Source organism: Anticarsia gemmatalis, chromosome 17, assembly GCF_050436995.1.
Source record: "Anticarsia gemmatalis isolate Benzon Research Colony breed Stoneville strain chromosome 17, ilAntGemm2 primary, whole genome shotgun sequence".
Classification (NCBI taxonomy): Eukaryota; Metazoa; Arthropoda; class Insecta; order Lepidoptera; family Erebidae; genus Anticarsia; species Anticarsia gemmatalis.
Window position 1 is genome coordinate 5,136,828 of NC_134761.1, and position 20,019 is coordinate 5,156,846.

A 20,019-nucleotide genomic window follows, 5' to 3' on the forward strand; every position below is an offset into this window, starting at 1 on the left:
TATGATTGATTGCGCTGGTATCCTGGGTTTGATTTCTTTACGGAACTAATATTTGTTTAAATTACTTGCCTACCTTAATGACGTGTTGTTATTTCAAATCCTTATTTAGCCTGCCTGATATTTTGGTACAAGTCACAAAGAACAATAATTTTAACTTTTTTTTAGAGAAATATCATTCAATCTGTCAATTTTAAATATTTGGATTCGAACCCACGACCACTTGGTCACCAACTCACAAGTCGAAGATGACCCGATGTTTTAAGATTAACCGTCGTTGTGCGCGTGCGCCTGGCAATATATAGTTTCTCATATATCTAACTGATACGTTACAGTAGTAAGGAAATAAAATGAAGTGTTATAAAATAAAATATCTATTTGTTATCCTTTATTTTTGAGAACCAATTTTATTGCCTTGATAAATAAGCCTTGAATTGGGAATATTTGCAAATGGCAACACGATTTTTGACATCAACTGTCAATGCTACAGTTGGTCTGTCGTTACACTCGTTACTGTCAGCGTCAGCTTCCTTGTCAAACTAAAGTTTGTTTTCAACTTTCCGATACGGTAGTTTAGAAGACAACCAAAGCACGACGTTGTCCATGTAATTTAATTAGGTCTGGTTCGGAATATGGCTTTAGATCCAAGGAAATATTTAATAAAGGACTTGTTAAATAAACCTACGCCAATCGACGTGTGGTTACAGGGTACAATCGAACAAACTGTCGGCACAGATATTTTGATTATTTCGGACACAAGTGGCCGCGCTAAAATAGCAAAATGCGACTCTGCACACGGTATTATCGATAAGTGTTCATTAAGAAAAGGTAACTTTAATTTATAAAATATCTCTGAGCATTATTATGTGAATTTAAAAATATGTTGTTTATGAAACTGTCTTTTTTAAGTTGGGGTAGTAATTTATAGGTATTATTTTAATTATTAAATTCTTTTGCATGATGGGTAGTTTAGTCCTTGCTAAAATAATACAATAAATATCCTACACTTTCAGCAGAAGTTATTATTTATTGTTGCGGGTAAAGAAAAGGCTCACTAAACTTGACCTATTGTAGCTGTAAGATATGTAGACACACAATTTCCCATTATTTTTAGGAACCTACTGCTGCATTATCGGCACAGCTGTTAGAACAAAAGGAATACCCGAGGTTCATGCCAACAAATTTATAGATTTAACAGCACAGCCTCAAATGAAACTTGCTTGGGAGACCGAAGTAATAGAAGCAAACCTAGTTCTAGAAGGCAAATTGTTACCATCAATATAAATAAAACAATTTTGTATAAAACTGGTGTATATTTCCATCACCATACTATAAATAATATACATTCCTTTGTTGCAATTGTGACATAGAGATAGATGTGAGCCAGAAACTATCATCCGATCCATTAACAATGTCTCCTACATATCACAGTTTGTTGATAATTCATTCATCATCATAAATGCTACATCTGGCTGAAGACAACCAAGCCATTGTAATGGAATAATAACAATTTTAAATTATAAAAAACAAAACATCTTGATATAATGATTTCTGTATGTTTCTAACAACTACAATATCTGTATATATTTAGTCTTACAGTCATTCATAATAATTATATTAATATCCATCCCCTAAGAGTATTTACAAATTTAAATCTTAGCTGGAGACTTGAGCAAGGGTCCGAGTTTCTGTGCAAGCATGATGTTGCCAGCAATCTTAAGTTTTCCCTTCAAGTAAGCAACCTGTGGGCTAAGTGTGCCAGATGCGATTTCTACAAGGTCATTGTCACCAACTGTCATGGTTGTGTCAGCCTTGCCGGATTTGGGAGTGCCTTCGTAAATCACAGGAGTCTTGAGGTCAAGAGCTGTGAACAAAATACCCATTAGAACGATTTTCAGATCAAACAACTGCAATAAAAGGTTAGCTGCTTACAAAATATTAATTGAAAACTTTTGGGTTACATCAAAATATAATTGCAGGAATGCACATAATACTTACTCCATGACTTGACAGTCTTGCCATTTTCAGTGATATTGTAAAGGAAGACGCCGCCGACTGACTTGGCCATCTCCTTGTTCTTGTCGACTTCCTCCTTGATCTTGGCGAACAGCGCATCACTCTTCAGTGCGCTGCCGGACGGCGCCGGGGCTGCAGCAGCTGACGGTGCACCTCCTGATACGATGTTCTTGAAGTCGATGTATGCTCCTGAAAATTAAAACATACATTTTATAATGATCGCCAATATTTGTTGATGTCAAAATTGGATATGATGGACGAAAAATTCTGCTACCATTATGCAGGAATTAGGGCCACAATAGGTTAGATTTATCAACCTTGTTCGCCCACTTTCACTACCAGATGTTTCATGAACAGAGCGATATAATACCCTTTATATAATTCAACATACCTGCAATGACAATGTTGCCAGTTTCCTTGACCTTAGTCTGGAAGTTGACGCGTTTGCCGTCGAGCCACATCTCAGTGACGAGCGTCTGTCCCGGCAGCACGGGCTTCACGAAACGCGCCTTCAGTGACTTGACGTTGCTCGATTCATTACCGCCATACCTGATAACATAGTTCCGTTTTATTTTCTGTATATTTTCATTGCACACATATTTAATAAAGTAGTAAAAAGCTAAGTAAATTTATTTAGGAGTATTTTATATAACTAATAAATTTTATACTCACTTGGACAATACGTGTCTGGCCGAGAATCCGAGAGAAGCCAGACCGTGAAGGATGGGCCTGGGGTGTCCACTTACAGTTGCTACATTGGGGTCGATGTGGAGTGGGTTTAGGTCACCAGATAATCTGAAAATAAATAGACACTGATATAAAATTGTTCTGCAAAAAAAATGGCAAGCATTGATCCCAGGATATGTAAATTCTATGGACTGAACAGATCGGTAGATATGTAGATACCGGTAATTTTCTTACCAACATAAGAAACAGAAAGAAATAAAAATAAGTTTTCTAAAAAATTAAAAAAGTATCTACTTAGTAGTTTATAAATATCTATAAATATACATACAAATATACATGTATAAAACACAAGCTACTGAACCATATAATATTACTCTTATACATATAATATAAATACATTATAATACATAAACTTATAATATATAATCAAAGCTCTTATACAATATATACATATATGTACATCTTAAGTACTGCTATAATTAAATGAGACTCGACCGTGTCCACAGACAAACTGTTCAAACAGTTTTGTGGACCATAAGTTTCATGTAAGAAACACTGTTTTAATAATAATAATAAATAAATAATAAATAATAAGCTTTTACTAATGAATGCTTAGTAAGAATAAGGTAAAAGGTCTTAACAATGATATAATTTATAATTAACTTTGGCAGATTATATCACTTACTGACTTTTTAAAACGGTTATGAGTGTTATACCTGTACAAAGCAGCCTGGTCCTCAGCGGTCTGTTGTTCGACAACCGCGTCGGGGGCTCTCTTGGGCGCGGGCTGTACGTCGACGGAGTGCTTGCTGTTGCGCGGACCACCGAACCCACCCTGTCCCAGCACGAAGATGTGCTGCTGAGTGCGAGCCACCAACTGCTTGTTCTGGTATATCTCGCCTAGAATTAAAAACAGAATTATAATACTTTTGTCTAAGTAAGATTATAAGCGTGTAGAGACGAGTCTGAGAGGTAATGTATGCAACTGCAAAACTATAGTGGTTTCCAATCTTTGTTAAAATATCCACAATAGTAGTTTAGATTTTAGCAACAACCCCAGAATATAGGCATTGTTTTCCACAACAGTAGAAACTGGGAATCTACATCTTTAGGTGCAACATTGAAGTATAAAAAATAGGTAAATTAGTGAAGAATCACATTAGTGAAACAAATACAAAGACATTGGATTGTTATTGAATGTGTGATTACCAATGGTATGTTGTTTATTTTTTCTATAAGATAAACATTTTCACTACTCAGGCATACCTACATATAGAAAACATTACACACTTATTTGATTATCAAAAGATAAATAAATAAATCCATAATAAAAAATATTATTATCTTATCATGTTTACAACAGCATTGTTGACTTAATTTGATATAGTAAGTACCTATATTATGTTATGCAATACAGTACTTATTATTCATACAAAAATACGTTTAAAGCAATTGGCCATAGTTAAACGGAAAGGATCCAACCCACACTATGGGTAAAATGTATACCAGAACACTCCTTGAAGTTAAAATTTTAATATCACGAAAACAATCCAAGTAAAATTCAAACCCACCATGAAGTTATAGTCCTGAGTTAGTCCCCAAAGTTAGTGATCTGAACTTAAAAGTTAAATATCTCGAAACTACGTCTGTGTGGGTTGGATCGTTTCCGTTTAACTATGGCCAATTGTAGACTTCAATATAACAGTGATAACTACATGTAGTATTTTGAACGTCACTCTTGAAATTATAAGCCGTGAACGTAAATACCTACCTGCTCAAACCGTTATCCATACTTTAAAAAGATAAATATGTCGATAATATTTAGGGCCGATTTACCATAATCTGATAACATTAGAACATTATATTTTCTCGAAGAAACGATTGTTCACGAATGTTAAATCTTTTTCTTTTTCGGCTAACAAAAGTTTAAGGTAGTAACATTTCTCATTAGAAGTTTTACTTATTAGCACGATTTTTTCCCCTGTTGTCTATATATTATGTTATACAGGGTGGAAGGTACTAGGTAGTAACAAAATTAACTTACTGTTGACAACAGAGACAGCACTGGATCCCTTGTCTAGTACATCAGCTACATAGGTCCTTGTGGTAAACTCTCCCTCGGTGCCGGGGAAGTCGCCCACGAACTCTATGAACTGCTCGCCGTGGAGAATCTAACAAAGCAAACAAATTATATGCATTTGCAGTTTTTGTTGACAAGGCCATTTATTAAATAAATTATTTAAATAAGTATTATATAAAATAATATAAAGTTGACGTTATACAATTAGGATGGATTATGTTTGATGGAAAGACATTATTCATTGTGTACATGTTTCCGTAAATATTACGTGAAACATAGTACCTACGACTTAGGTAAACACAAAAACACAGTTCAATGTTTTTTCAGTCAGTCCCTACGATCGAACCAGATACTTCTGCCACCCTATACCCTTACAATAACTTTATAGGGAGGACTAAGCATTAAGCAATAAGGATTAGATCAGGGGTTCCCAACCTTTTATTAGTCTGGGACCACTTTTATATTATTCTTGTTAGCAGGGACCACTATGTAAGTATATTAAAAATAAAGTGTAATAATCATACTGAAAATTTTTAATTTTAGAATCATTCTCGGACCATTTTTTTACTCCCACGGACCACTGGTTGGGAACCGCTGGTTTAGATAACAGAAACACAGGTTATAACTTACGTTGGTGAAGTCGGCGTGCTTGCCGGGCGGCATGGACTTAGCAACGAGGGGCGACTCCATGCACATACCAGCCAGGATGAAGTATGTCGGCAGTGCAGAGAAGCTCTCGTGGCTCTCGTACAAGAACTTTAGGTCAGAGGGGTTCACTACTGATGCACCAACTGTACACAACAATATTAATATTAGTTATAACACAAAAATATAAGTGAGAGAACATTTCTTGGGTTTGAAGTACACTGCTGTTATAACATAATAGGATACAAAGCTGCAAAGTTGCAAGATAGTGATATACATAGGAACGTTGATCATATCAAATAATTATTGTTTATTGTTCCAAGCAGGAAATCAACGCCGCGATTAAGACGATGAAGTCCATTAAAGAATTGTATTAACCTTTAGACTTTAAAGTGATTTCTTTTTAAAGTGTAACAAAGCTATGGGTATCTGTCTTACTCTGAGCCCTATAGATATAAGACGTGGTTGTATGATAGTTCAGTGGCAGCTTACCTCCAAGAGCATATAGTGTGAGGTCCTTGGAGTCATAGTTGTATGTGGACCAGTATGACTCGTTCTCAGCGTCGAGCTTGCTGCGCTCCTCGAAGTCCTAACAACCAAACATTTATTAGTATCACATCCCTTTTAATTAGTACATTTTGGCCATCCCAATTATAAATTAGAAGAACAACCAATGATATTCTTTGTAGAAAAGCAAGATCCTTCTCTTCTGCAATGGATCTAAAGTTTCTAATACCCTTTTGGTATAACACTATATACACCTAATTTAGCATGCCGCCGCGATCCCCTACTTAATTCGTATCTAAACTGCATATTAAATAACTTTAAATAAAAATGTTATGTTTATGCATTTTAGTTAACTACTAGTTAGCAACGCGGTTATATAACAAACAATATTATGAAACAAATGTAAAGGTATAATTTCGATAACAACAAACGCTTAGTCATGCAGGTATAAAAACACGTTCATATTTGACTTTGAACTGTGTTTATCGTGAACATTGTAAGCTTGATATAAATTATGTTTTGATAAATAACATAATAAACTTAAGTGTGCCAAAACCGCTATTAGTACAATAGTACTACTACCTAAATACCAATAGGTACACATGATGATACATAATCATATCTTTATCATAGGTATATAGTATTTAATTATGATCTACTAGTATTTACAATATAGTTGAACTTTGATACTTAAATAGTTTGACTATTTCTTTTTTGCAACAAGATATAAATCTCATTGACTTTGTTTTACTATACTTATCAGTCTAACATTTTTAGGGCTAGGTTAACCAATAAGTACCTACCTACTATTGTCTTAAGAGATATTTTTAAAAAGTAACTTTTTTTTCTAAGGGCTGATGTAAAAAGGAGTTTCATACCTGTAACTTTTGTACAAGGTCGATGGTGACGTCAGCGATCTTGTCCAAATGTTCGGCTCCTTTCATGTCCACTACCTTAGACCAGTTCTCTTGCACAGACTCAATGGTCACTGGGTCTGAAGGCTTGTTCCTGAAAATACACTCTATATTAGAACAAAATGACAAATAATGTTTCAAACAATCTATTTTTATGAGGTTTAGCTATTTAAATTAAAATATGATTCCAATTGCTATTAATATTATGTAAATGATATTTAATGTTAGTTTAGTAACAACACAAATGTTATATTTTAACTGCGATGTATAGCACTGCATTATTGGCTTTAAATTTATGCGCATGAATATTCTGGTGCATTCTAAATTATATGTAAATAACTTTTGACTAAAAGAAATTAAAAATAATTCAGATGGATATCCCTTGACTAAAATAACTTATTGAACAATTAAACGACTTTATTTAGTCTATCCTTAAGGGAAAATAATATGTGTTAAAGAACACATATTATTTTCCCTTAAGTAATATGTGTTAAAGAACACATATTATTTTCCCTTAAGTAATATGTGTTAAAGAACACATATTATTTTCACTTAAGTCATTCATAAAGTTACGCAGTTAATATAGTCATTTACTTTCCATGGAGTTGTATTAAATTAAGGTCAACTATTTTAAGAACATGAATAAATAATTAAAATTGCTACCCATTTTATTACTTGATTTAAGCTTGTGGCTTGATTTTACAGTACTTTCGACGTAAAAGATGTTTTAACGTCTAATATTCAAAGCTAGTAGAAGAAACTCACTTTAGTGGTGTGCCCTGACTCCTAACGAGGTGAGCTTTAGAAGCGTATCCGAGGGTTGAGTCGATAATGGCGCCAGACTCTTGGAAAGACTCATGTGACATGTAGGCCTGGGGGCAACAAACAAACTTTAAGTATCTTCTTTGACCTTATATCACGTTTTTTAAGGTCGTCACAACATGCTTGCTTTCTAAAAAACGAGGTAGTCCATCTAGAGCAGGGGTACCCAGCCTTTTTTTTAGTCAGGAACCACTTTTATATTATTCTTGTTAGCAGGGACCACTATGTTAGTATATTAATGATAAAGTGTAATAATCATACAGAAAATTTAAAATTTTAAAGTCATTCGCGGACCACATTATGACTTCCGCGGACCACTGATAGTCCGCGGACCACCGGTTGGGAACCACTGATCTAGAGCATCCATTCGCATAGCACCTAGCCTAGTCCACGAGGAGAACCTGACAAGTATAGGTGAGTAAGGCTAGGTGCTATTCGAACGGGTGCTCTAGATGGACTACCTCTAAAAAACATGCTGTAAAGAGATTCTGCTGATGTATTTACGAACGGCTTGTCTGATGTCAAGCTATAGTGAGAATTCTATGTTGTAAACTGACATACAATGCTGCTTAATATAGTTTTGTTTACATATAAGTTATACTACCATAGACATGGTAAACTTTATTATAGTGATCTGAATAATACAATACGTACCACAACAGGTGCAATAAGTTCAGGTTTCATGGCCTCGAACATGTCAGGTGGGAGGATGTCTTCGGTGAGACGCGACGCAGCTGTCGGCACGATGGTGTTCACTTTGATGTTGTACTTCGCGCCCTCAAGTGCCAGGGTGTTGGCGAAACCAACCAGACCAAGCTTCGCAGCACTGGATAGAATTAATATTATTATCATATCATTGTCAACTACAATTACGATTCTATAGGACTTTACCATAGATATTTCGCAATATTTGGTTGAGGAGTATTAAATTTTTTTTTTTATGTATCCATTTTTTCGGCGCAAATACAAATTCATTGATGGCATTTCGATAACTGTGTTCTAGCTCTAAGGCGAGCTATTGTTGTTGTATTCTGTAAAATGTACTTTTTCAGGACAGAAGTTGAAAATTACATCATATTTATTTTCTCTATGCTATTATCTCATTCGTTTTTGTAATGCGTAATCCTTGTCATATAAAGTTTTGTAGATATTACCTATTATATTTTACGAACAATAATAGTGATAATATCGTAATGGTGTCTAATCAGTAATGTTCTATTATTGTGTTTGACGTCATATCTTTTTTTTGATAGCTACTAACCTGTAGTTAGCCTGTCCGAAGTTGCCGAACAGACCGGCGTTACTCGAGGTCATGATAACGCGACCAAACTTCTGTTTCCTGAAGTATTCCCATGCGGCGTGGGTTGTTTTGTAAGCACCCTTGAGGTGAACGGCTTGGATGAGGTCCCAGTCCTGTACATTCGCAGATTATAAATAAGTACATACACAGATACATAATATCACATCACGGGTACGCAGAAATCAAAGAACATTACTTGGTACCATCCCATACCATCCTTACAAACTTCCCTTGCGTCATGCACATCCATACATCTTGGCATACAGAGCCATAAATCAATGTACTATAGTAACATGCATTTTTATTTCCCAATACTGCATAAATTGGTGACGAGAATATATGAAACAAATTGATTTTCTTAAGTTGTAGGTAAATAGGTATCTATTCTCATGATGATTAAAAAATTTGCTACACTATGCCATTAAACTACAAAAAGATAAACATTGTTATTATTTATTAACAGAAGCTTAACATATCTAAGATTATAACATAGATAATAAAGCAATAATCACCTGATCGGACATTTTGGTGAAGCTCTTATCACGGAGAATACCGGCATTGTTGATAAGGATATCAATTCGGCCGAAATTATCAATAGCAGTCTTGATAATCTTCTCTCCCTCGATTACGTTGTTGTAATCGGCGACCGCGACACCACCTTATGACATAATGAATTCATTTGCATTAAAATATTGTAATTTCACATGTTACTGTTGCTGGTTCAAGAATGAATTATTTGGTCTGTTAGTAGTTAGTTGCAATTTACACAAGGAGTTTCTTTTGACATTGGTCATGACCCCATATCCTTTCAAGACAGGTGCTGAAGATGTAAATATTTTCTAACCATGTCAGAAACTGATAAAGTAAGTCAATAGTAAGAAGTTCTGTGCACTAGTACCTTAGTTTCAATTGACCTTTAATATTATATGAAGTAAAATCGAAATAAAAATAATTATGATACATAACATTACACACATACTATACAGTAACAGTGAAGTTTTAAGTTTAAGCACCCATACAAAATGCATGAGTGAACAGAATTAAATGCTGGGAACCTATTGAATTATTCATTTTAAAGTCAAATGAATGCTCAACAGAATTAATTTAATATTATAGCAAAAAAAATATTTTAACTGATATGTTTATTACCAAAAAGGCTTTCAACATTCATAAGCCTCTTATGAAGTCAAATGCTATATTAAAAACATCATAGTTTGGGTGCTTGGTGTTGGATGTTTGGTTGGAAAGATAATGTTTAACCAAATTTTGGATGAAATCTGGTACACAAAATATAGCTTGAATGATTAAATACAATAACTTTTACCTAAAAAAATATTTTTACTTGGACTAAGTTATAGGTAGAAACTAGTTGTTTATAATCCATAATAATATGTTTAACTCATACATACATAATGTAGTTTTTATACCCAACAGACATTGACACAAAGAATAATGATAATATTGTAGGTAAGTAAATAACAAATAAACTATCAACTTATTAAAACTTTTAACTTGAGATATTGTGCAATTTTAAGGAGCATGAAAGAAAGTGAAACAAGAAATATGTAGTATGTAGACTTAAGTGACCTCAAGTGAGTTTTGAAAATAGTTAGTTTAACCCTAGAACTTGGGGTTTAGCTCATTGACATGAAATGTGTTACTTACTACAGACCAACAAGCCAATGTATTATTAATATTCTTGATAAGGGATGGGTCAACAACTTATCTGTTTAATTGGCAATTGTTATAAATAAGACTATGGTATTTTAATTGGTAACAATGTTTAGTCCATGCTTGGTAGAATACAGACTGAAACCTAGTTGCCATTGATAACTTTTTAATAAACTGAGGAGAAATATGAAAAAATTATACTAATAGTTAATAGTTAATGTCTAATATATGATAAGAATCTTTTTAAAAGTATTTTTAAAATTGTTTAGAATACTGTATGAACATCACCAATACAATATGTAAACTTATGTGTCATATATTCATGTTGATAAGGCGAAGAAGCATCTAAAAATAGCGGAAACCAAATAGAGACACAATATTCAAAGAATTAGCTCTTAAAAAGCAACTCATAACATAGTACCAAATTTAAATCTTTATCATTCTAATGTTACATAAATCTCACATTATAATCGCTAATTTAAATTCCTTCATAACAATGAATGTGCAATAAATGTTACCTTTGTCTTTAATTTCTTGAACAACTGCATCTGCAAAGTTGGACTTGCCAACACCATCGCGGGCACCCCCGAGATCGTTGACAACTACTTTTGCACCTCTAGAGCCCAAAAGAAGAGCGTACGCCTTGCCGAGGCCGCCGCCGGCACCCGTCACTACCGCGACACGTCCGTCAAAACGTAGCTGGTCCATCCTTCACAATGAACGGAATGTAAATGACACAATAATTAACAACATTTTGAAGTTTGAGACCGGCGTAGTAATCAGTATCAAAGTCCAGCAAGCCAACATAAAACAATCACTTTAGTGAAAACAAGTTATCTGCGTACTACTTTTGATAAAGGTTGATAAAAAATTGTTAAGATTATAGTGTTATTTTTGCTAAGATTTCTTACCTTACTTTTTATGAGATTAATGCTGAATTATATTTCAATATCCAATTTATAAGAACCGTGAATTGCAGAATAATTAAGTTTTGGGACAACAACGTTCAGTTCATACTTCTATCAAAGTTGATTATGCAGTGTTACCAGAATGAAGATATATTAGCCCTAAATTATAATAGTAATTTCTTATTTTTTAATTTACAAATACTGCAACCGCCTGTATTTTTTGGAAATCAAGATGCTTATTATAGGAAATCACACAAATACTTGTAATGTTATGTATATAATGTAACATAACTAACGGTTTGGAGTAAGCTTTATTCAAACTACGCCCCTGATAAAATGAGATACCAGTCGATTGCTCTTTCAATTAATTTGAATCTATACTAAGACTTCTTAAAAGCTCTCAATTCAGCTCATGGATGAAGCTGGGGTAATAGCTTTTGATATACATACATCATAAAGTGTCCCATATTTCAGGGAAAACTCTCTAGCATGGCAATATTTAAAATAGCTGTCATTATAAACTGACGTTGACTACAAATGTCTAGATTTTTTCATACGTGCGAAAACATTACTTATTAATATACTAAATAAAGTGATAGTAGTTGGATATACTATAGAACCTCCAGATGTTTAATTCGCTTTAGCAAGAATAAATAAGATCTGTGAACGTTAACAATTTTATAAAATCATAACGTAAATTTAGTCTGAGAATTTATAGAGCGACAACATTGACCAATATCTTGTCTTTGTCAGGTGTCATTTTTGTAACCGAAGTTTTTGTTTTCAAAGTTCAAAACAATTCAAATACATTTTAAATAATAGAATAATAAATTAATGACAATGCATTTATATCGCTCTGAAGCTGCTTGGCAACGTGACAATAACACAAGCTCAAAAAATGTTGTTAGCGGTGATCCTCTTGCTGGTACGTAAACCTAACAATATTGGCCTGTTGGTATATGCTATACTTTTATTTTATTTATTCCTTCCTTTACATACTGAACTTATTTTACAGTTATATACAATGAAGGACTGTGGCGGCTGAACAAAGTGTCTCCATTATACAATTTACAGTATAATACAGTGAAACTAAAACAGTATGCTTCCAAAGTTCGACAAGCTTTAGTAAGTGCAGTGTCTGCTAATTCTTCGACGAAGTATGTCGTTCAAATTGAAGAACAAGTTAATTTGAAGTATTCTGAAGACGATGCCAGTGGCTTAATTGTAAGTATATGATTTTTCATTAGTTACATAGTGCATATTTTGTTCTATTACTGTAGGTAATTGTTTGGTTGCATATCCATTTCACTTCTTAAGGTAGTTTTAAGCAGCTTTTTATTACAAAGCTTGCTTTCATATCAAGTACCTATCTGAAAGTCCTTAAAGATTTATTAAAACAGATTAATTGAATCAATACTTTATTTCAGATAAATGTTCTATCATCAACACAGGACAACAACAATAAAAGTAAGATATCATACTCCGCCATACTGTTGTCTTGGGGGGTCAGCATCAGCCTGGACAATGCCACACACTTACCATACATGCTTGAAAGGGGAGAACAGAGAATAGGCACAGCTGTGAAGGCAACACTACAGACTCTGTTTGACTGTAATATCAAACAGTTTTGTTTCACTCAGGTAAAATTAACTTTAACTTAACATGTTCTAGATAATCTACTAGTTTATCACTGTGGAACTTTGTGCTGAGGTAGACTGTTACGAATATTAAATAAGTAAATTTGAATGAAAGCTTCAAAGTAAGTTTAATAATATCACATCTGTACTTTGTAACAGTCCTTGAAAATATTCCTTTCTCCTTGGAGTAAGAGATCCAAAAATCTTCTTGTTAACATAGACAACTTTATTAAGAGTTAAGCTATAGGAACTTTAATAATCTTTGTTCTGTTTTAGCAACAACTATTACAATTTGCTTTTAACTTTGTTGAGAATGACTCATCTCGAAGTACAGACCCGTTTACTTTGATGTACAAGACACCTCAAGTTGACCACAAAGATAAAATCAATTTATCTTTTGAAGTTGGAGATATACAAATCATGTGGAATGGGTAAGTTAAAAAGTTCTTTAAATCTTGTTGCCTCTCAAGTCCAAATGCCCTTTTGATGCCTCTCTAGCTGCTTATATTTGTTAATTAAATTTATCAGATAGATAGAAAATTGGCAGCACATTTAATTATTTATGTAATAATCCAGTTGTACTCCAGTGCTGTCCTCAGTTGTACACCATAAAATACTGATAGTACGCCATAAAATACTGATATTAATGTTGTTTTTCAGAATCAAAGAAGAAGTAGAAAGGAGATCAGACTTAGTAACACTAGCATATCAAATGCTGCAAAACCAGATATTCTACATGATAATGTTGGACATCACTGTATTTGACCTTTGTGAAATAACATTACCTAGAGCAGAAGTGAAAAGCAATGGAGTATTCAAAATGAAGACACCAGAAATGGTCAACTGTGTGTTCACAGTTCTCAATGAAATCACTCATATAGCATCTGACAAAGATCTGAGTAGTGCATCAGATACAATGTAGTATTATGTTATGTTTATTATAGTTGTATGTTACTAATGTATGTTTTATTGTTTAAACACATCTCCAGTTTTTAGATACAGGTGAGTGTGTGATAAAGAAATAAAAAAGCCAATATTGTTTTTCAACATTTACTCTCATGAATTACACCTTACAAATGTGTCTGCATATTGTAACCTTATAAAATATTACATCATTACAATGTGCTAAACTTAAAAATAACCTATTTTGTAATCATGTCTTTCAGTACCTTGCAAGCAGTCCTCCTTTAGATTACAATTTCATCACTTACGAAGTTCAAAACCGTCGGAAATGTTATCTTGTGCAAAACTATTAAACTAGGCCACCACCTAAAAGCATACTCAGTATTTTGATCTAAACAGCTCACATGTCGGTCTTCATTCTTTGATGCAAGGTATAGAAGGTACCAAAATTATTCAATATAATTTGAAGGAATCAAAAATAATAACAACAACGCGTAAACCATGTTTGACTTAACTCACTTAACTGGATAAAAACTTTCCAATTTGTACAGATGAATCTAAATAAAATATGTTGACATAAATAATAAAAATATTTTCCATTTCACTAATATTCCAATACAATTATATAAACCTAAATATGTATGTATATAATGTAATGTACCTCTCTAAACATGTAGTCAGGGCTACAAAATTATGTTACAAGTTAATGTTAATTGCATACTGTGTCAACACTCAGTCGCATACAATGACAGGGCTAAGTACAAATATTTATCTTTAGCCTCGTCTAAATACCACATTAGGTCAAAACGATGACATCCATGAACAATGAAGATATACACAACATATACTATGATCTTTAAATAAATGCCAGATTACGAGATATCTGTGAAACTTGATGACATTTGCAAATAAACTATACACATATTAAATACACACAAAAGTACATAAAAGCTTAATCACATGAAGGATCTATTTATTATAATGTATTACATATTACATACGATGCAATTTTCACATCTGGTCCATTCAACGTAACCATTTTCTTTCACTGAATACTCGCTCTATGAAACTTATGTGTATAGTATAGTATTACATATTAGACGCCTATAGTCATGAGATTAGATTTTATAACTGCCACCATATTAGGGGACGAAAAATTTATCTCAAAAAAGGAATAGGGAGATAGATGAGTTCTAGATTTTCTGTCGGCTTAAGGTCGGCATTTATATACTTACGAATCGGATTTAGCCTTCAAAATCTATTGAAGGTGTTATTTTAGAGTAATTGAATATGTCTACAAAGTATAAGAGTTGCCTGAACGGCATATTATAAGTATAAGGTGAGTCAGACGCAAGCTATTTATGTAGCATATATAAAATAATTCTATTAATCCGGCATGCAGTAAGTTTTCGTACCAATTTTTCGTTGCACACAGCTGCACCTCTCCTGCAACCGAAAACAGATTGGCATTGACATGAAACGAAATATTGACGATGATTTATGTAATTGACAATAAAACAATATAGGCATTAGTTGTAACCTCATCAGCCCGATCCTAAGGGCAGCACCCCAGCTCCTCAGTGTGTGCAGTGCAGTACCTAACAGCAGCCACCGCCTGCCGCGCCGCCCGCGCCCGCGCCTCCCGCGCCACTCGCGCCGCCCGCCGTCGAGTGCTGGGGACCGATCTTGATGCCGTTCGCCTTAACAGCAACATATTTTAATTAATATAACAACTTAAGACACAAATACAATTTCAATGGGTTATTTCTATCATTATACTAACTACGACGCAATATTCGTTTCAGAATTTTATATTATCTTTTAATTAGATTTACAAATGAAATAATACCTAAACTTAAAACTGAAAGTTTATGAGGGACACACTAGATCTCATATCGACACGCATCGCCGATTACTGTTCCGATACCCTACAGAATATTGATTAGTTGAGGGACAGTTATTACACAATACAATATCGATTACAGATAAGGCGAGCGTACCTCGTTGTTGATATCGAATACTCCTTCCTGGATTTTTTCATAGATCTCTTTGGCAGTGTTGATGAAGGCTTCCTCGACGTTGGCAGCGGTCTTCGCTGACGTCTCCATGAACACTAGGCCATGTTCACGCGCGAAAGCCTCGCCTTCTTCCTTCTTTACTTCACGACGAGATTCTAAATCACTAAAATTGAAGACACCATTGCATTATGTCAACAACACTTAGTCAAAATCTAACAGTAAACCTGCATAAAAAGTATTTTTTGTACATATTATCATGTTTTTAGATGATTACTAACTTATTTTACACCAACATGTCGTGAATTCAAGTCCGGTGACCTATGTCGTGTCGGTAAATACGTTTTGATAACAATAATATTTGATACAAATTCAGTTATCAGAAGAAAAATTCACTCATTTAACACTTGGATTTTATAAACTTAGTTGTTTCGCTATTTCTATCATTGTTAAATTAGATTGGCTTGTGTAACAAGTAAAACTTCACAACCCCAGATAATTCTTAGCTGGAAATTAGTATTCTTTACTTCTTTGAAATAGATAAGGAATGATAGCTGCATAGGAGGTTCTATTCATCAATTAGCACGCAATTCTCACCTCTTGTTGCCAATCAACATGATGACCATGTTAGAGTTGGAGTGCTGACGCGCGTCCTCGAGCCAAGTCGTGAGGTGGTTGAATGTGTCTCGCCTGGTGATGTCGTATACTAGCAGAGCGCCCGCCGCGCCTCGGTAGTACGACCGGGTGATTGATCTGCAATGACATACCAAACATATTGGTAAGTAAATATAAACTTAGGTTAAACATAAATATAAACTTTGATAAACAATCTAAAGAAGTACAGCTTATTTGTATTGAAATTGAACATTAAAACTTTTAGACACCACATGTCCAGTGACATACATATGGATTTATTACTACAAGCTTGCGGAAACACACTAGAATCTTAACCTCTATTTGCTATTGTTCCGAAATAGTAAGTCGTAGTTAAGCTATGGCCATGTGAGTGGCCTGGTAACTAAAGGGATCACATCAAATGAAGAGAAGTAATAATACTGGTGGTGAATTTGTTATAAATAAGAAACAAAAGTAAGTTCTAAGTGAACAAATTGTGTAACATGTAGATGTACTGTATCAGTAAAATCAAAGTCATTATTGTTATTCCAATGGAGAATGTTACTAGGTATGCCAAATCGCTTAAAATTTTGACTCAGTAAAGCCTGTACATGTACATGAAAACTAGTTTTTGTTTTAGTCAAAAATACCAAGTAGTTTTGATTTTACAAGCATTCAAAGTTTCAAAAAATATCGAGTCCCGCTAACAGCGTGACGTCATAGTACACCATGCCGCGCGGGCCGCGTCCCGCTTAATATCAAGTCTCCAGCCGTAGATGTAATAGCTTATGCAGTATTTTGTTGTGTTTTCGTCTGCTTATTACATTTAAAGTGTAATAATAGTAAATATTATTAAAAAAGACTATGTGAGCCAGACTTAGCGTAATGTACAATGACGTCACACCGACTCGCGCGGTTACAACTTGTTTTGCTTATAAATCGGAAACTAATTGACGTATCAAAGTAATTCTTTCACTAGTATTTTTTATTTTTGACAGAGAATATGGAGAGCTAATAATCCAAATTTGTTAACATTCTCCATTGTTATGTTACTATGTGACCAAAGTACTGGGGTTTTGCATGCCAAGGTCATATCAAAACAATAAAAATGTTAATAAACGAATGAATAGTAAATTAGCAGCTGATAATATAACCAATATCATGTGTTCAGAATTTCCTGAAGTGTTGATAACACTGTAATGATGCAATTTGACTGGGCTTTATGGGGGGTTTTTCTCTGTTGATTAAGATTAAATGTTAGAGTATATAGGGCCTAAGTTATTGATCCAACAAGAATAACTGCAGTTGTATAGACAACTGTACATATAATAAAAAAGTGGTTTATGAGTATAAGAGGAAAAATTGTTTTCCTGAAGTACAGAATTACATAGTTTGGTTTTTTTATACCACTCTATACCACTGCTGGGCAAAGCCATCTTCCATAGGCAATGGGAGCAAATGTAAAAGAACTGACTAAAAATGTATTTAAATCATGAATGTGGATTAATAATCTAGCCAGAAACCAACTGACGTTTCAATTTTTTTATGGTATAAAAGTTTACTAAAACAAGATCTGGGTCATTGGCGGAAATAATTGAATTACTGTTTTATACTTTTTGTTGGGATTACTCAATAGTTTCCTAACTGAGTTTAACAACTAATATAGTGATTCAGTATGTCTGTTGTAAGCAAATGTGATAATTTTATGACTCATAAGTACAAATGTTTTTCTATTGAATACTTTATCTGAGTTATTCATATTATTTATAAGTTAATGAATGGCTAAGATTGTAAGTTTGCACTTGTAATGTATAGGCAGACCATGTGAATTTAGTGTCAGAGAGAAAATAATGCTCTTACCTGAAGGCCTCTTGGCCAGCGGTGTCCCATATCTGAAGTTTGATCTGCTTGCCGTCAATTGTGATCATGCGGGCACCAAACTCCACACCAATTGTGAGATCATGGACAGGCTGGAACCTTTTGTCCGTGAACTGAAGGAGCAGGCATGATTTGCCTACACCTGAGAACAATAACATTATTCTGTAAAATACATTCAGAATTTAGAAAAAGGTTAACAATATGCTATGATAATGTGCTATTCTGTAAATATTATCATTCTATAAAATTTTTACAATATGAATCAAATTGATTTCTAGAGATAGTATCCATTATTACTATTGATATTTTTTAGATATACATAGTTATAATGGATACTATCTAGTTTTTTATGTATGATAGAATGTAGTACTTATCATAGAATGTAGCCTCAATGCAGGCTAAAATATTTTCATATTTAAAGATTAAGAACTATGTTCTAGTAGAAGTATGTACCTACATATGAAACAAAATATTATAATATCTATCTTCTATCTTTATACATAAACAAGAAGAAAAACTTGCATGTTTTGAACAGGTGTCATCTATTTATTACAACTTATAATCATCTAAAATAACAAATAAAAGATCAATGTTCAACAAAAGGTCACAAAACAAACCAGAACAAAAGAAACAGGTGATGTCTATACAATCTGACAGTTAAGAGCTATGAACCCTTATCTAAGACATTAATCACTGCATGTTAAAGAGAACATTACAGTTTACATATCATTATCTCTATAATTATTATGGATCAATTACTTTTACAATTAGAAAACTAGAGCAATGTCCATATAGTTGTAAATTACAGCTCTTTTTTTATTAGAAACTTAGGAGTTAAAAAACAAACAAAGGAAGTCCTTGAAATAGATTCAAAACAACAATTTGTAGGTACTTATTTATATTGCTATTGATTTCTAACTATATTTACAGGAACAAAAGTATATACAGTTAAAATATCGGAAGATATGCGCATTAGATACTCTAACCGACGTAGGTAATAAACAGCGTAGGCGTAATACTATCGCAAATAATAAAACTCAAAACAATCAAATATCAAACAATACACCCTATAATAGTGAACGTTTGGGTTTATATCAACATTCACGATTGTAAGGGTACAAAACTACAACGAGAATGCATGTAAAAAGCATAAATAAAATATCAAGAAATAAAATCAATACCTGTGTCGCCGATGATGATGTATTTGAACAAGTAGGCGTAAGCCATTTTCTTTAGAGTTTTTAGTTTCTATTGGAAATTACAATTGACGACGATGATAAACAAAGGTATTAGAACGATTTATTTGTGTAACAATTAAGACGCAATTTTTAGAAATCCTACAGCTGGTTGAATCAATTTGTCATTGTGAAATTTAATTTATGAAAGAAAATTTGACAATCATAGTCTGTAACATATAAAGGCCA

The 20,019-nt window shown here is 33.6% G+C and overlaps 3 protein-coding genes across 3 annotated transcripts; 1 reads left to right on the forward strand and 2 right to left on the reverse strand.

Moving 5' to 3' along the window:
- Positions 1–1,290: 1,290 nt before the first annotated feature.
- Positions 1,291–11,688, reverse strand: LOC142980109 (peroxisomal multifunctional enzyme type 2-like). Its single transcript, XM_076125418.1, has 15 exons — positions 11,551–11,688; positions 11,158–11,348; positions 9,481–9,626; positions 8,930–9,081; positions 8,323–8,494; positions 7,612–7,718; positions 6,811–6,940; positions 5,918–6,014; positions 5,411–5,571; positions 4,745–4,871; positions 3,417–3,600; positions 2,686–2,808; positions 2,405–2,562; positions 1,996–2,202; positions 1,291–1,861 (listed from the first exon to the last, which is right to left on the reverse strand). The coding sequence occupies exons 2-15, from the start codon at positions 11,345–11,347 to the stop codon at positions 1,647–1,649; spliced, it is 2,169 nt and encodes a 722-aa protein (XP_075981533.1). The 5' UTR covers position 11,348; positions 11,551–11,688; the 3' UTR covers positions 1,291–1,646.
- Positions 11,689–12,292: 604 nt separating this feature from the next.
- On the forward strand, positions 12,293–14,126 carry LOC142980110 (uncharacterized). Its single transcript, XM_076125419.1, has 5 exons — positions 12,293–12,472; positions 12,563–12,771; positions 12,975–13,187; positions 13,461–13,615; positions 13,845–14,126. The coding sequence occupies exons 1-5, from the start codon at positions 12,382–12,384 to the stop codon at positions 14,104–14,106; spliced, it is 930 nt and encodes a 309-aa protein (XP_075981534.1). The 5' UTR covers positions 12,293–12,381; the 3' UTR covers positions 14,107–14,126.
- Positions 14,127–14,220: 94 nt separating this feature from the next.
- Rab2 (RAS oncogene family member Rab2) lies at positions 14,221–19,982 on the reverse strand. The gene is made up of 6 exons (XM_076125420.1): positions 19,777–19,982; positions 18,578–18,737; positions 16,700–16,855; positions 16,088–16,268; positions 15,628–15,787; positions 14,221–15,533 (listed from the first exon to the last, which is right to left on the reverse strand). Exons 1-5 carry the CDS (start codon positions 19,820–19,822, stop codon positions 15,686–15,688), a joined length of 645 nt encoding a protein of 214 aa, XP_075981535.1. The 5' UTR covers positions 19,823–19,982; the 3' UTR covers positions 14,221–15,533; positions 15,628–15,685.
- Between the last annotated feature and the right edge of the window lie 37 nt (positions 19,983–20,019).

Bases quoted from the DNA above. Each gene is read 5' to 3' on its own strand.
- LOC142980109 (XM_076125418.1), bottom strand. From the start codon at position 11,347: ATGGACCAGCTACGTTTTGACGGACGTGTCGCGGTAGTGACGGGTGCC. The intron at 2,809-3,416 runs GTATAACACTCA...ATTTATTTTCAG, and splicing joins GACCAGGCTGCTTTGTACAG to ATTATCTGGTGACCTAAACC. The intron at 1,862-1,995 runs GTAAGTATTATG...TTTTGTTCACAG, and splicing joins CAAGACTGTCAAGTCATGGA to CTCTTGACCTCAAGACTCCT.
- LOC142980110 (XM_076125419.1), top strand. From the start codon at position 12,382: ATGACAATGCATTTATATCGCTCTGAAGCTGCTTGGCAACGTGACAAT. The intron at 12,473-12,562 runs GTACGTAAACCT...CTTATTTTACAG, and splicing joins TAGCGGTGATCCTCTTGCTG to TTATATACAATGAAGGACTG. The intron at 13,616-13,844 runs GTAAGTTAAAAA...GTTGTTTTTCAG, and splicing joins ATACAAATCATGTGGAATGG to AATCAAAGAAGAAGTAGAAA.
- Rab2 (XM_076125420.1), bottom strand. From the start codon at position 19,822: ATGGCTTACGCCTACTTGTTCAAATACATCATCATCGGCGACACAG. The intron at 18,738-19,776 runs GTATTGATTTTA...TATTGTTCTCAG, and splicing joins CATCATCATCGGCGACACAG to GTGTAGGCAAATCATGCCTG. The intron at 15,788-16,087 runs GTACGCTCGCCT...GTTGCTGTTAAG, and splicing joins TATTCGATATCAACAACGAG to GCGAACGGCATCAAGATCGG.